The sequence below is a fragment of the Amblyomma mixtum genome, chromosome 1 (assembly GCF_055824585.1).
Source record: "Amblyomma mixtum isolate Tamu chromosome 1, ASM5582458v1, whole genome shotgun sequence".
Lineage (NCBI taxonomy): Eukaryota > Metazoa > Arthropoda > Arachnida > Ixodida > Ixodidae > Amblyomma > Amblyomma mixtum.
In genome coordinates, this window is record NC_143012.1 from 63812779 (window position 1) to 63827138 (window position 14360).

The window sequence follows — 14360 nt, forward strand, 5'->3', positions numbered from 1 at the left end:
ACCACAGGCAACCCTGCCGTCTCGTGCGATGCGTTTTGCCGTCGGTGGAGCAGTACTCGCCTGACGACTTCGGCTCTCCTGTTATGATGGCAGGCCTTAAGCTCTTCGGATGCGCCAGCCTCGTTCCTGCGTTGAAGGAAATAAAAGTGAACGCAGGGCAGGCTTTAAACGGCTTATTCGTTTATTGAACTTAACATCCCAACGTGGCTGAGGCTAGGAGGGACGCCGTAGGGGAGAGCTCCGGAAATTTCGACCCCCTGGGGTTCTTTAACGTGCACTGACATCGCACAGTACGCGGGCCTCTGGAATTTCGCCTCCATCGAAATGTGACCACCGCGACCGGGATCGAACCCGCGACTTTCGAGTCGGCAGCCGTGCACGATAACCAGTGACCCCCCCACGGCGGCTTGACAGGCTTTAATTACGCGAGTTTTGCGGCACAGTTATCTTCTATGCATTGAAGGACATAATTGTGAAAATGCAAGCAGGGTGAATGCTAATTCACTGTGTATGCTCTTCAACATAAAGCAAATTCAGTGCACATAAAAGGACACCGGAACAACCAGCCCCATTACATACGGGCAATGGGATATAACTGGAAGCTGTTTATACCTTTACCAGAAATGGAGTCACTTCCGGCCTGGTAACGGTACTTCTCTCCAGCCAATGGCAATGCTCGCGTCTGGTGGCGCGTCACTTTCCACGAGCCAATCAGCGAATTTAGCTCCCGACGACACATTTTTCTACCAATTAGGGTTTTAATGCTATCGCATAATTAGTAATAGTCGGTTATGAGGAAAGCCAAGGCTCAGTAACTGCCTTACTCAAAATGAAGAACAGAGCCACTCTGTGATGAAACAGATAAATTCGATATGCCTCCATGTCATCAATCAAATTCAGTTGCAAGTTAGTGCTGTACCCCGACCCTCTCATGTAGCCATACTTTTTGAGCTCAAAAAGGTTTTCGACAAAATGGAGCCAGCGAGTTCTGAAAAAGTTGAACTACAGAAAGCGTATCAAAAAAATGTTCTCGTATTAAGCCTCGCCACAAAGGAGACAAAAAAAGAAGAAAACGCTCTTGACACATTTCATCACTTTCATTGCTAACTATAGGTTGGAAAGGGTGAAGCTGACAAGGTTTAAGACAGAACATATAAAAACGAAATGTCTACGCAGGAATCTGGTTAAACTTAAATTTTCTCCTGCTGCTACGAATGTGCCTATTTTCAGTTCACTTTGTGTCTCCAGCATTTGAGGTAACGAAGCTTACTCTGAACTGGGACGAAGTTATCTTGTGTGTCGTTTTTAATTCATCGTAAGACGTGTGGTGCGTAATACATTACCACACACATATCACCACGAAAAATTCGCCTAAACCCGGCAGACAATTCCCAATAAGCCCTGAAGCTCCACTCGACGTCCTAACGACGTCCCAAACGTTCCCACGACGTTTCAAACGTCCTTAGGACGTCCAAGGGAGTTTAAGCGCACACTGGGTTTGTAACTAAATTTCATCTCTCATGCTGTTTCGTTTTCAACTGCCGTACGGTGGTTATGAAGGCAAAACTGAGTACACGACACGTGATGCAGCAGATAACTGCGATATAATCGCTGTCTCATCGTTTTAATTCACTCGTACGCATACGCCCACCGACCACAAGAGTCGGAATGACGAAGACTGAACAAGCACGTCTAAAAAATTCAGGGGGGCACTTTGTTAACCTAAAGTGCGGTGAGGCGAAAGCCTTAAGCGCGGTGTTGCTGCTTGTGTCACTGATGTGTGGTTAAGACGTTAAGCTTCGCCTCTAAGAGTGGAACGCGACAGCGTCTTTCAACGCTGCCAGGGTACAGTGTAAAGGCTTTCTAGTACACTGTAGCCAGGGAGTCCACAGAACGCCATCGCCCGCTCGGCTCTACGCCTTGCTCGTTGGTAAACTGCTTTTCCAGGAAAGGAAATGTATCTGTCTCGCATATCTCGGTGGACACCTGAACCTCGCCGTAAGAGAAGGGACGAAGATGGGAGTGAACGAAGACACCGTATTCACTACACGCGCCTTTGTTCATTCCAAACCATCGAGCTGGCATGGCGGAGTGGTTAGCGTGCTCTTCTGGCACTCCGGAGACCCTGGTTCGATTCCCCAACTCGACCAATTTCCTTCTCGGTTTTATTTATCTTTCTGGTCTGACTAGAAAGGTTAATTAGATTAATCGACCAATTAGGCTAATTGGTTAATTAACTAATTAAGTAAACTCAATCCCATTTACTTGGAGCATTACTATACCATCCCTTTAATTGGTTGCATGGTTACTAGCCAAAGTGCAATTGGTCCCATTTGAAATTCGTGCACTGTGACGTCACGACCATTTCGACCAACTGAAAAGCATGACATTTCTGTCGACAGCTCCTGCTTACAACGATGAGGCATTAAAGGATTCCGCCTTAATATCGCTTTTTTATGATACGCAACGTGACTCGAAGTCAATTGACGTAGTAGCCACTGTTCGGCCTTCAAACCAAAACCGAATCAACCAATAACGAACTGTTTAGCGAGCATGTGCGATTTTCACACGGCATTTTATATGTACTAATGTCTTGCGCGTCATTAGAAAGGAAAAGCCACAAAATTTCATTCCTGTGTCCGTTTAACTCGACCCATAGGAGCGTTAAGCACTTAACGTCATTTTTAGGGTGTAAAGAAACTCACCTTTCTCACTGAAAACAAGTGACTCGCATTACCGGATACTTCTGTGGCGAGCGCTGGTTAAAAAAGAGAAAAAATCAGTTAATTAGGACACAGATTGATCAACTGGACACCGAAGTGATCACAAGCAATACAACCTGACGAAGAGACATATATAGGACTCCAGGACGCCTAATGGGCGCGATTTAAAGGGCAACTTCAAAACTTTTTTGAGAATTTCGCGATGTTCAAAAATTCAAACGTATATAGGCTGTAGGCGAAGCATGCCAAGTGTTTATGCACTAGCATCTAAAATAGTAACGTAATCGACAATTGAATTTTGCGCTTCTACTCAGTGCATCGGAGGAGTGCAGGGAAATTCAGCGTGACGTCACGAAAGGTATGATTTCAAATTACCGCTGTCGTCAGTCACCCCCGCCCTGACTCGTTAGACGCTGCAAAACAACTCTCGGCAGTGGTCGCCTTCGGTGGCGTGGGTTTTTTTTTTTCCTTCAAAGCAGGCGTTTGTGCGTTGGAAATTTACAGATACCTTCGATGACGTCATCATGCGCCCCCCCCCCCCACTTGTCGTAGTGCGCTGCGGAGGAGTTTGAAGGGCGTCCGGATCTTAATCTGCGATTACTTCACTATTTCAAGTGCTAGCCCAAAAAGACTTCGCATGCTTTACCTCCAAGTTTCACACATTCGACCCTTTTAAGCTCGTTGATTTCTAACACCTATGCAGTTTCCCTTTAAGTGTTTGTTAGACTCGGTGCTTCGCGTTGGTGTTCCGAAAGTTTCTGAAAACTTGCACCAGAGCTTATCCTCGACGCTATTAATACGACTGTAGCGCCATAAATGCAGCAGACATACAACACCCCTGCCAATCAGTTAGTGAACACTCAGATTGGCGTTCCGCACCACCGCAGCTGTTGCTGAAATTTGCTCTACCACAAGGTTAAACGTCCAGTGAATTTTAATGCAATAGCATTACAAGGCTCACTCATAAGAAAATATGTCGTCGGGAACTAAATTCGCTGATTGGCTGGAAGGAATTGACGTAATCAGACCACAGCAACCCACTGGCTGGAGGGAGGTACGTCACCAGACTAGGAGTGACGCTACTATAGATAATCGCAAAATGAACAAGGGAGGGGAAAACCTCAGGTTGCTTGAGCCAACGTTTCGACAAGGGGACTTGTCTTCGTCTGGGCAAAGCGTTCATCATTGGCAGGGATTAAATTGGGCCTTCGCTCCGAGGAGGAAGGCCCCGGGGGTGAGGAAGGAAAGTGGTGTGAGAGGGGATGCGTGTCAGGAAGGGGAGGGAGGTGAATCTTGGTTCGTTAAGCTGCATGTAAGGGATCGGTAGCGTTTGCGGGGGTCATTGGAACGCGGCTGGGGGCACTCAAAGCGGAGGGTCTCCTTTCTTGGAACGCGGCCGCTCGCGAACGCGCCGGGAAGTACGGGTGTCCACCCGCCCCGCGGAACCGACTCGCGCACGTTCTGGCACGAATGTGTATTTGTGTTTGTTTTAAGCATGAAATGCTTTTAGCCCCCGTTGTCGGCAGTGTGGTGACGTCACGCCGAGACCGAGAGCCATCATCCGGGCACTGAAATCCAGTCATCCGGGCACTGAAATCCAGATATCCGGGCACTGAAATCCAGATATCCGGGCACTGAAATCCAGTCATCCGGGCACTGAATTCGTCATCCGGGCACTGAAATCCACTCATCCGGGCACTGAATTCCAGTCATCCGGGCTCTGAAACGAGAACATCCCGGGCACCGTACGAGACTTAGCGAGATTTAACGAGACTCCGTAAGCCCTCCTACGCGACCGGCATGCAAGCGCTGGTTGGTCTCCAAACGAGACAAAAAATAACTGCTGCCAGTGCCTTCTCAATGTTTATCAAGATATCAGTGGAGCTGTGGGTTTGATAACGCACGGAATTATAATTTCCGATTTCTAATAACGCGTGCAAAAACCACATAAATTGCATGTTGCACTTCGTTGTCGTACGTGATCCGGGGGAGAAGCGCTGCGTTCAAAGGGCAAGGCATCGTGCCGAACGGGTGGTGGCGTTCCTCCCTTCCTTTACGGTGCGGTTCGGGTGTCCACCGAGATGGCAGAGAATTACTGCGCCATTTCCTTTCCTCAAAAAACCTTGCGTTCAAATGACAAGGCATCGCGCTGAACGGGTGGTGGCGTTCCTCCCTTCCTGTACAGTGCGGTTCGGGTGTCCACCGAGATGACATTAGGCGCCCGTAAACATTTCATGCTTACTCTACTCTCGGTTACGGGAGAGGCAGAGATTTTTTATTTTTATTTTGTGGTGGAGAACGTTCTACTCCGCACATGCTGGCACGACCGTGCGTTTGTTTTTCTGGAAAGGGTGTTACCCTACGGTAGTTGGAGGGCTGACCATGCTCTCGATTAGCCAATGATATGAAGAATGTAGAATGATTGGGTGCTACGGAATGTGGGCTGGGCCTTTAGGGCTTTAAAACTGGGCCCCGGAGCCGGAAGCGAGGTTCTGCGCTAAGGTGAGATGCAACGCATCTTCGGCCACGCCGAGTAGGGGCCTCGCCTAGTATTAGCCAGTTCCACCTTTTTGTTGTTTGTCCTTTGCTGTTTTAATTTGTCTCTAGTGCCTTAACTTGTATCTATTGTAAATACTGTACATAAAATTTGAAGTGTTCGCCTTACCCCTGCGTCTCAACTGAACACAAGACCGTCTCTGACGGGGCACCCCTGGTGCGAAGAGCTTCAGTCTTCCAGTTGGAACCAACCGTCTCCGACGGGGAACCCCTGGTGCAAGGAGAGTAGAAGAACCTGAAATTTACTGGCTAGTGACGTTCCGTCACGATATTTTCTTCAACTGCGATTCCAGCTTCGCAGAAATCTGGCTCAGAGACGGTCTCTCGATGAATAGAGACGCAGGGATAAAGGGAAAACTTATGTACAGTTTATGTACATCTATTTACAATCATACAAGTTTAGACACACTAGAGACATATTAAGCAGCAATAGAGAAAACAACAAAAAGGTGGTTCTGGGCTAAGGTAAGGTGCTATGCACCTTCGGCTATGCCGAGTAGGGGCCTCCCCTAGTATTAGCCAGTTCCACCTTTTTGTTGTTTTCTCTATTGCTGCTTAATATGTCTCTAGTGTGTCTAAACTTGTATGTTTAGACACACTAGAGACATATTAAGCAGCAACAGAGAAAACAACAAAAAGGTGGTTCTGGGCTAAGGTAAGGTGCTATGCACCTTCGGCTATGCCGAGTAGGGGCCTCCCCTAGTATTAGCCAGTTCCACCTTTTTGTTGTTTTCTCTATTGCTGCTTAATATGTCTCTAGTGTGTCTAAACTTGTATGATTGTAAATAGGTGTACATAAACTGTACATAAGTTTTCCCTTTATCCCTGCGTCTCTATTCATCGAGAGACCGTCTCTGACGGGGCACCTCTGGTGCGAAGATCAAGCTTCAGTCTTCGAGTTGGAACAAACCGTCTCTGGCGGGGCACCCCTGGTGCGAAGAAATAAGCTTCAGTCTTGAGAGTTAAACCAACTTTTTCTCGATGAATAGAGACGCAGGGATAAAGGGAAAACTTATGTACAGTTTATGTACATCTATTTACAATCATACAAGTTTAGACACACTAGCAAAATGACCGTCAGGGATTAAATTGGGCCTTCGCTCCGAGGAGGAAGGCCCCGGGGGTGAGGAAGGAAAGTGGTGTGAGAGGGGATGCGTGTCAGGAAGGGGAGGGAGGTGAATCTTGGTTCGTTAAGCTGCAATAGTGGAAAAACTTATATCCGGGGGGTGTGTAATGAACGAAGGCTTTGAAGGGGCTGCGACGGGGGGGGAGGCGCTGTAGGACCTGAAAAACTCAGATAAGAGGATTAGTCAGCGTGGTACAGGGAAATGAGAACAAGGCAAACAAAATAGGCTGGCACTGGAAGGAGGAGCATTTCCAAGGAAGGGGGAGGGGGGGGGCATTTCCAAGGAAGGACAAGGCAGGGGGGGGGAATGGCTCGAGTTCAGAGAAAGCCAAAAGGTGGGGCGGAGGGGGTAGAGGCATTAACAGCAGCTAATGCTATCGGACGACCAACATATATTTAAATTAGGTGTCCTATGAATTTCTTTTTTCCCATGTGAATGTTAATAATTACTTCATCCCCTTATACCTACTCCACTTTGAGTGTACTATGAAACAAACTGAGGTAGTTTATATAATGTAATTCTATACATTTTTAACTCCAATGTGTTTTGATGATCAGTGTTCTCTGTTCTGATCTCAAATTGTTTAGCACAGAGATGTGACGCAGAGGAAGGTCGCGTTAGGCAGTGGTGAGCTCGCTGTCTTCAGAACGACATTGCACCTGTCTAGGCAATGCGTTTCATGAGCTCATTGTTCAAAGGCAGCGGGGTGAAGAGCGCAGAGTAGGTAGTGCCAGCACTTTCCAATACCTTCATGGTACCTACTGCCATATTAGTCCCCCTGTGTCTTGCCCTCACACTCGCGGCTGGCTATCAAGAGGCGTTACCCTAATGGCTGCCACCTCGGTTACCAAGGACGTGTAGCTGGTATGTATGCGGTTGGAGCCATAGAGTTTCTTACTATTACCTAGAGGGAAAGCTGGCGGCGCTGCACTACAGCCACAATGGACGCCCAAAGCATCATGGGGCGGTGAGCTACTTGTTGCGGGACGGTCGTAATTTTTCGGGAACACGGAGTGGCACTACTAACAAGTTTCATTCCGAAAACGCTGTCCGTGTGTGCGCAGACGACTTTCGCGCGAATTCAGTGTGTAAAAACCATAGTAATGAAACCGCAACGACACACAACGTCAATAAAAGGCTTCACTTTTCCAAAATGCCATTAAAAACTTTTTAAAGTATTTAAGCAACAACATTTAAAAAAAACATATTTCCTTTTAAAAGCGCGCCTGTTGAGCACGAAATATTAGTTTTTATAATGTTCAATACTTGGCCAATAGGAGAGCGAGTCGTCTCTTATTTTGGGCAAACTTTGCACTTAAATGCTTTTCTGCTCGTTTGTTGCAATCATTAGACCAGATATTGAATGTTAGGACGTTTGTAGTTATCAAACAGCTTTATTTTTCTATTATTTTTTGGCCAAAAGTTGCAGTTCCGCAACAAGTAGCTCACCGCCCCATGATGCTTTGAGCGCCCATGGTGGCTGAAGTGGTCACGAGGGGTCTCCATGCAATCTCCCATAGACGGCTTGCCAGCTTTCCCTCTAGGTAATAGTAAGAAACTCTATGGTTGGAGCAAGCGCTTTTGCTATGAAATCAATGCTTAAAGGGGCCCTGGACCAGTGACTAAAGAGTGACAGGAGACAAAGTATGCAGTATCAGCCACCTTAATCACTACTTAAGGTGACGTAGTTTTCACCGGCTCGACATTGCGCGTATGAGAGGCAGTTTTAAGCTTGAGCAGAGCAGGGACGGTACATTATAATATAAAATTTGTTTTCCTTTTTATTTTCTTTCTTTCTTCGCATCCACGCTTCCCCTTCGTCATTTTTTCCAACCCAGCGAGGTACTAGGTACTAGGTATCCGCTATGCACCCTGGCCAATCTCCCGCCGTGGGCATGTGCCATTAAGCCTTAGGACATCATCATCATCACCGTCATTACTAGAATTTCAGGACAACCCTGATGATTTGTTTAGGTTATTAGTGCGTCTGAGTGGCGCTAAAATGTTTCGGGAGTGCTATACATTTCATGGATGAACGTAAATTTTTAAAATGATGCCTATACGCAGAGAAGAAAGAACTAATTCGTTTTTTACGCGTGACTCGGCGTCTACATTTTATAGAGGAACGAGCACCAGTTTACCATGTAACCATGCATCCCTGAATGTCGTCCACGCCTTGAACCACGGACTGCATGTTACTGAAAAAAATGTGTCAGAAAAGTTGCGATCCACACTGAGCAGATCTGGTCAGTGAGCATTTGATGACTGCGTCAGCAACAATGAAAAATTATAATGAACGCAAACAAAAACGCATAAACGCTGTAATTCTAAGGTGACGTCAGGGTTGCCGTTGGTGGCTACTTTGCGCCAAATTGGCTACTTTCGACCCCGTCTGGCGATGAAAATTTCACGCTGGCTCCTTGGCTACTTTCTGGCTACTTTGAACTTCTATTTTGGCGCATTTACTAGCCATTTTTGTTCCAATTGCATATACAATAGCAAGCAAGAACAGAAAAGAACAATTATTTCCAAGCTTTGCTGTCCTCATTGCTGTCCTGGTCGCCTTGATGCGCGCGCGCGTCCTCGACGCATATATTCCTCCAACGAACTGGAGTCTGAAATACGCCAGCAGCAGAGAATTAGCGGTGCACTTGATCGCAGATCATGTTTGACTTTCTGGCACGCAGCGGCATCGTACAAGGACACTTGCGGCGAATGCCCTTTTCAACACCTGGCGCAAGGAGCACTGAAAACTTTGACCCTTCCAATTTCTAATGCTGATGCAGGGCGCGCGTTCTCTTGCGCGCACTTGACGAAAACAGAGATCCGTAACAAAATGAAGCTGGACTTGCTTATGGCGATTCCGTGAATCAAATTTGGGCTACGACGCCAAGAAAAAACAGCATCATCGTTTAACGTTCCTGCTGAGTTGTTTAATAGAATGTGCCCAAAATTACTCCGGCAAGAATACTATCTACTCTAGATAAACTACGCGGACTGAACTTTTATTTATTTGCAACGTACCTGATACTTCAAGGCCGAGCAAGAGGCCCAAAATTCCGTGCTCTTTATTTACTCTGTGTTTTTGTGTTGATTCAAAATGATAATATTTATTGTTCATTAATAAAAGTTGCTTATAATAATGGTTCTTTTCTACTTGGCTACAAATTTGGCGCCAAGATCAGGTGGAGTGGCTACTTTTGGCTACTTTTAGCTTCAGTCCTGGCTCTTTTTGAAAAATTCCCAACGGCAACCCTGGGTGACGTTAACGCTGAATAATATCGTGCACATATGCAGCTTCTCTGCGAAAATACATGAATCGTATGTCATTGTGATGGTTCAGAAACTAACTGTTGAAGCTAGCGTAGAATGGCTGATCAATGTTAAAAAAAAAAGGAAACAAGCTTCTGAAACCTGTTGCAAATACGATAACAACTGCACGCGTGAACTATATGCCATAACAACCGCACGTGTGAACTATATAGTCAAAGTTTCACGTTATTCTGGGAATAAAAAATAGAGGTTCATTCTTTCTAAGTTGTTCAAAAAAAAAAGAAGCCTAGCTTAGAACAGCCTTGCTAATAAATAAACTAAGCAAAAGGATACTGCTGAATTGTGCGTGACACATTATTTTTATGCATCAAAATGTTTCAAAAGTCGGTAATGTAAGTTCTGTTGGTATGTTTTCCCAGGTGAGATCTGGTTTACTGAATATATTGTTAAGATATGTTTCATTCACAATTTAATGCGCTTGGTATTGCGCATGTACTGCTATTTTGATTTTTTGCCCTGACGGGATGTTTTCGATAAAATATTCTGTTGAAATTATGACAACTTCCAGTCATGTCGTGATGGAAAAGGAGTGTTATTGCGTTGAATTATATTGTACAACGTGAACCTAAATTGCCTGATTTGAATAAAATTAGAAGACATTCATTACAAGCAGGCGCTTTCAGCAAGTGCATTGCAATAGGCTTAAGTACTTTCCTTTTTCGTGTGTATATTTTGGTCCGCCTTACTAAATGCCATTTTCAGGCCTGTAAAATAATATTTATCTTTATTTCCAATGTGGAAGTATTATCTATTAATAAATAAAAAAGAAAAAAAGGAGTGGCAGCTAATTACTGTTCGGAGCAACATTACCAGATTCACTGAAAAATATTTAAAAAAGCCGTCTGCGACTTACTTCCCCGGAGGAACTACATTGCGACTCAGACGAATCTTGCCTCCAGTACCGCCGAAATACATCGGGTCTAGGTCAAATTCCTGCAAATAATAGTTGGCGTTATCGCAGTTACTTCTACTATTTTATTTGTAACAACAATCAGGCGTTGTTAAAATAAAACAAGCGCATTTATTTTTATGCGACTGTTGAAATATTAACTACCTGCGCGCGCGAAAGGGAGCATGCAACATCCACAGAACATCTGTCGGCGACACAACGGCGTAGTTTGAAAACGACCAATGTGTCCATTCATGTTCTGCTGGAACTGTACAGGAAGAACATCCCAGCGGAAACTATCAAGGCAGATAAATAAGTGGGAAAGTAGAAGTTCTCCACAGCACAATGTGGACAAGGCGCCAGTGAAAAGCCTTCGACCTCTGACAACTTTTAAACAAGAGGCCTTGTCTTCATTTCTCCAGACGAAGAAAAGCCTTCTTGTTGAAGGCCAAATGAGTGAGGGTTCTTGCCTGCCCCTCCTTCATTTTTTTACTGTGCAGAACGCCCATAAAACGCGTTCAAATGTGGATGTTAACAGGCGGATAAACTGAGCTTGTCCTCTTCTACGAACCTGTTACCAAATGACATTATAGTTCTCTCATTGACGCTAACCGTGAAATTTCACACGGACACCTATTAGATTATTTGCAGACAATGCGATAACATTAGAAGCTGTTGACGCCTTTACCACTTCCGTTCTGGTAACCTCATTTTTCTTCAGCCAATGCAAATTATCCGTCTGGTGACGTCACTTTTTTCCAGCCGCTCAGTGAATTTTATGACCGACGACACACTTTTTTCCCAACGAGACTTCTAATATTACACCAATAATAAGTATAACGGGGCTCTGAAATATATAGTCGGACACATTTCAAGATCGAAGTGGCAAATGCACTTCAGAGAAGGCCCACCAACCAATGGCCTCTACAGAAGTGCGTATTCACATGCCCAGATTGCAAGCCCCTTTTGTAGAAACTTTGGCCAGTTGCAGAAGGTTTTCGCGCTCATAACGTTCACAACAGTAAAGTTTCTGGATCATCATCATGATCAGCCTGACTATGTCCCTGCAGGGCAAATGCCTCTCCAAAGACTCTCCATTAACCCTGTCCTTTGCCAGTTGCGGCCACCGTATCCCCGCAAACTTCTTAATCTCATCCGCCCACCTAACTTTCTGCCGCCCCCTGCTACTCTTGCCTTCCCTTGAAATACACTCCTTACCCTTAAGGACCAGCAGTTATCTTGACTTCGCGTTACACGCCCTGTCCATTTCTTCCGCTCGATTTCGACTAGGGTGTCATTAACCCGCGTCATTCACTACAACTTTGTTATGCATGATTCTCGGAATTCTTGAGGCTAAGTGCACAGTTTCACAGCAGGCGAAATGGTTGAGAGGGGCTGCGCATTAACGTCGTACCGTGTCGTAGTCTTCGTTGCCTTCGTATAAAGAAGATACGTAGTCGTAACCGGAGTGCCCCTCGCGGAAGTATAGAACGTCGTCTCCGTCCGTGTTGCGGTTCGCTGCGAAGCGACAAACAAGCATTGTCATCAAAGAAGGAACGAGTTACCATGTTGCTGAAGAAGGGAAAAATAAGCGACTGCGAGCCCTCACTCTCTTCTTTGCCGAGCAGGGGGTAGAGCAAGTCCATAGTGTCGAGCAGCCGCTTCTCATCCACGAACGGCAACTTGACGACGCCTGCGCAAAACGCTGATTAATTATCTGCTCTCGTGGCAGCTTTGTTGACCAGAGTCTGCGGTCTGAATTCAACGTGGCGGAACCTCCTTAATTCATGCCTACTTTTTTCTATTCCTTTGGTCTGCTATACTTTGGGCTTTAGCGGACACAACGTCGCTAGTTTGCGGCAGATTGGATTCTGTATCGCCGTGACTACCTATGCTAGTCCAGATCGTGATGTCGTCGGCGTACAGGGAGTGCTGCAGCGCCGTGATTGCTGCCAGTTTGCGTGAAATGAAGGTAATATTAAATAGGAAGGAGACAGGAATGCCCTCTGGGGGGTTCCTCTGCTTCCCAGCATGAAGATCCGCCCACCTAACTTTCTGCCTTCCCCTGCTACGCTTGCCTTCGCTTGGAATCCGCTCCTTACCCTTAAGGACCAGCAGTTATCTTGACTTCGCGTTTTGGGTTTCGGCCGTGCCTAGTTGCGGGCAGGCGGTCCTTTCACGCAAGAAAGCAGCTATGTACCGATGCGTACGGAAGCCCACGTTCAATGGGCTCGGGGACTGCTTTCGCGCTAAAAACACCAACCATGCCGCTGGTGGAAGCTGAACCAGCGACTGGGCACGCCGCCTGCAGTGTTCCACCCACTGAGCCAAGGTGGTGGCAGCTATCACGCCTTCTCCTTCCTCTTACAATTTTGGAAAATCAAAACAGGAAAGCACCTAAAACTTCCCAAAGCTTTCCCCAGTTTCAGAAACTGCTGGCTTCATTCCAGCGCAGGCTGTTCCAGAAAGAAACTGTAAAGGTCCACGGTGGCAAAGCGCCAACGTGGGAATAATGAGTCACGTGTCAGACGAAAGGCGGGGGTAAGGTCAACAAGAAGAGGTCAGGAGGGAACGTAGACCAACCTTGCCAGTGGTATCTGTTGCCGTTGAGGTCGACCTGGAAGGAGCACGGGTAGAAATCGATGACGGGGGACGCCTAAGAACAACAGAGCACGGAAAACTGGTTTAGACTCTTCGGCCGGCAGCACAGGCTACACTTGATTACTAAGACGCAGAGGAGATCACTTGCAATACAGAGATCGCAATGACGGTTGGTATGGTCCACTAGGTTGACTTGATGTACAATCATGGGCAAAAGTAGGAGACCCCCTTTCAAGTTCCGACCCGTGCCACACTCTTCGTGGGGCCGCCATTTGACAAAGAACTTCAGGTTTCGGGAAGAACTCACTGCGCCTGTCTCGACACCAGAAGTGCTGTGCCAGGTGCCGCCCCCACGCATAGTGGCAGTGATCGGAAGTTGAAGTGGGCGTCGGTTACGTTTTCCCGCGATAGTACGCATTTGTGCGATGGGTGGAGGCACCCTTGCTCACGCTATGCAAAATGTAACGAAGTTTCAGGCTTTTTGCGTGTGCTTCGATTAGTTAATTGCGCACTGCGGTTTTCAATTGCAAACTCAGCCTTCCCCATCTTTCCCTAAACAAAAGTCACAACAACATTGCATAAGCGCATCTGTTTTTCCCACATCAAAACTTTACTCGCTACAGAAATATCTGAGACTTCTCCGCTCCATTAGTCACTCGAATAACTTCTGGGTGCGCGAGTACCTACGATTTGCGAGGAAACAGCCTCTGAAAGATGCCGTCAGGAATAAGGGAGCGCGTGGAAAGAAATGCCTGTAGCGCCGTCTCGTGGTAGCCGCTTGGTTCAACAACGAAGTTGCTCACATTCGCAGCTTGAGCCGATCAGTTGTGAACACGGCCCGCGATTTTCCACAGCGTGCTTGAGAAAGATAGGAACGAAAGCGCCTCTTTCTCCATTTGCCTTTCCATTCCTTTGTGGCCGTAGGCTGCACTTTGGTGGATGCTAATAGATACCTCAAGGATACCGTGTACCGTGGCACCGCTACCGGGGTACCGGGAGCCCGCCCGAAGGCAATGCGCAAGCGTTGATTGGTCCGAATTTGACAGGCTTGTTCGCAGCTGCCAAGCACCTAGCGCCATCTGGCGTTATCAAGGCTATCAGCATTTGTACAGTAACGGTGCGCGGGTTCCC

At 46.6% G+C, this 14360-nt stretch overlaps 1 protein-coding gene across 1 annotated transcript in view; it reads right to left on the reverse strand.

Annotated features, from left to right (window-relative positions):
- Positions 1-8543: 8543 nt before the first annotated feature.
- LOC149366508 (5'-3' exoribonuclease 2-like) overlaps positions 8544-14360 on the reverse strand; it is a 67735-nt gene continuing 61918 nt past the window's right edge. The window contains exons 22-26 of the mRNA XM_089571149.1: positions 13212-13284; positions 12238-12321; positions 12043-12146; positions 10593-10672; positions 8544-8604 (exon numbers count right to left, since the gene is read on the reverse strand). Coding sequence (XP_089427275.1) covers positions 8544-8604; positions 10593-10672; positions 12043-12146; positions 12238-12321; positions 13212-13284 — 402 coding nt within the window. The remainder of the gene's footprint in view (positions 8605-10592; positions 10673-12042; positions 12147-12237; positions 12322-13211; positions 13285-14360) is intronic.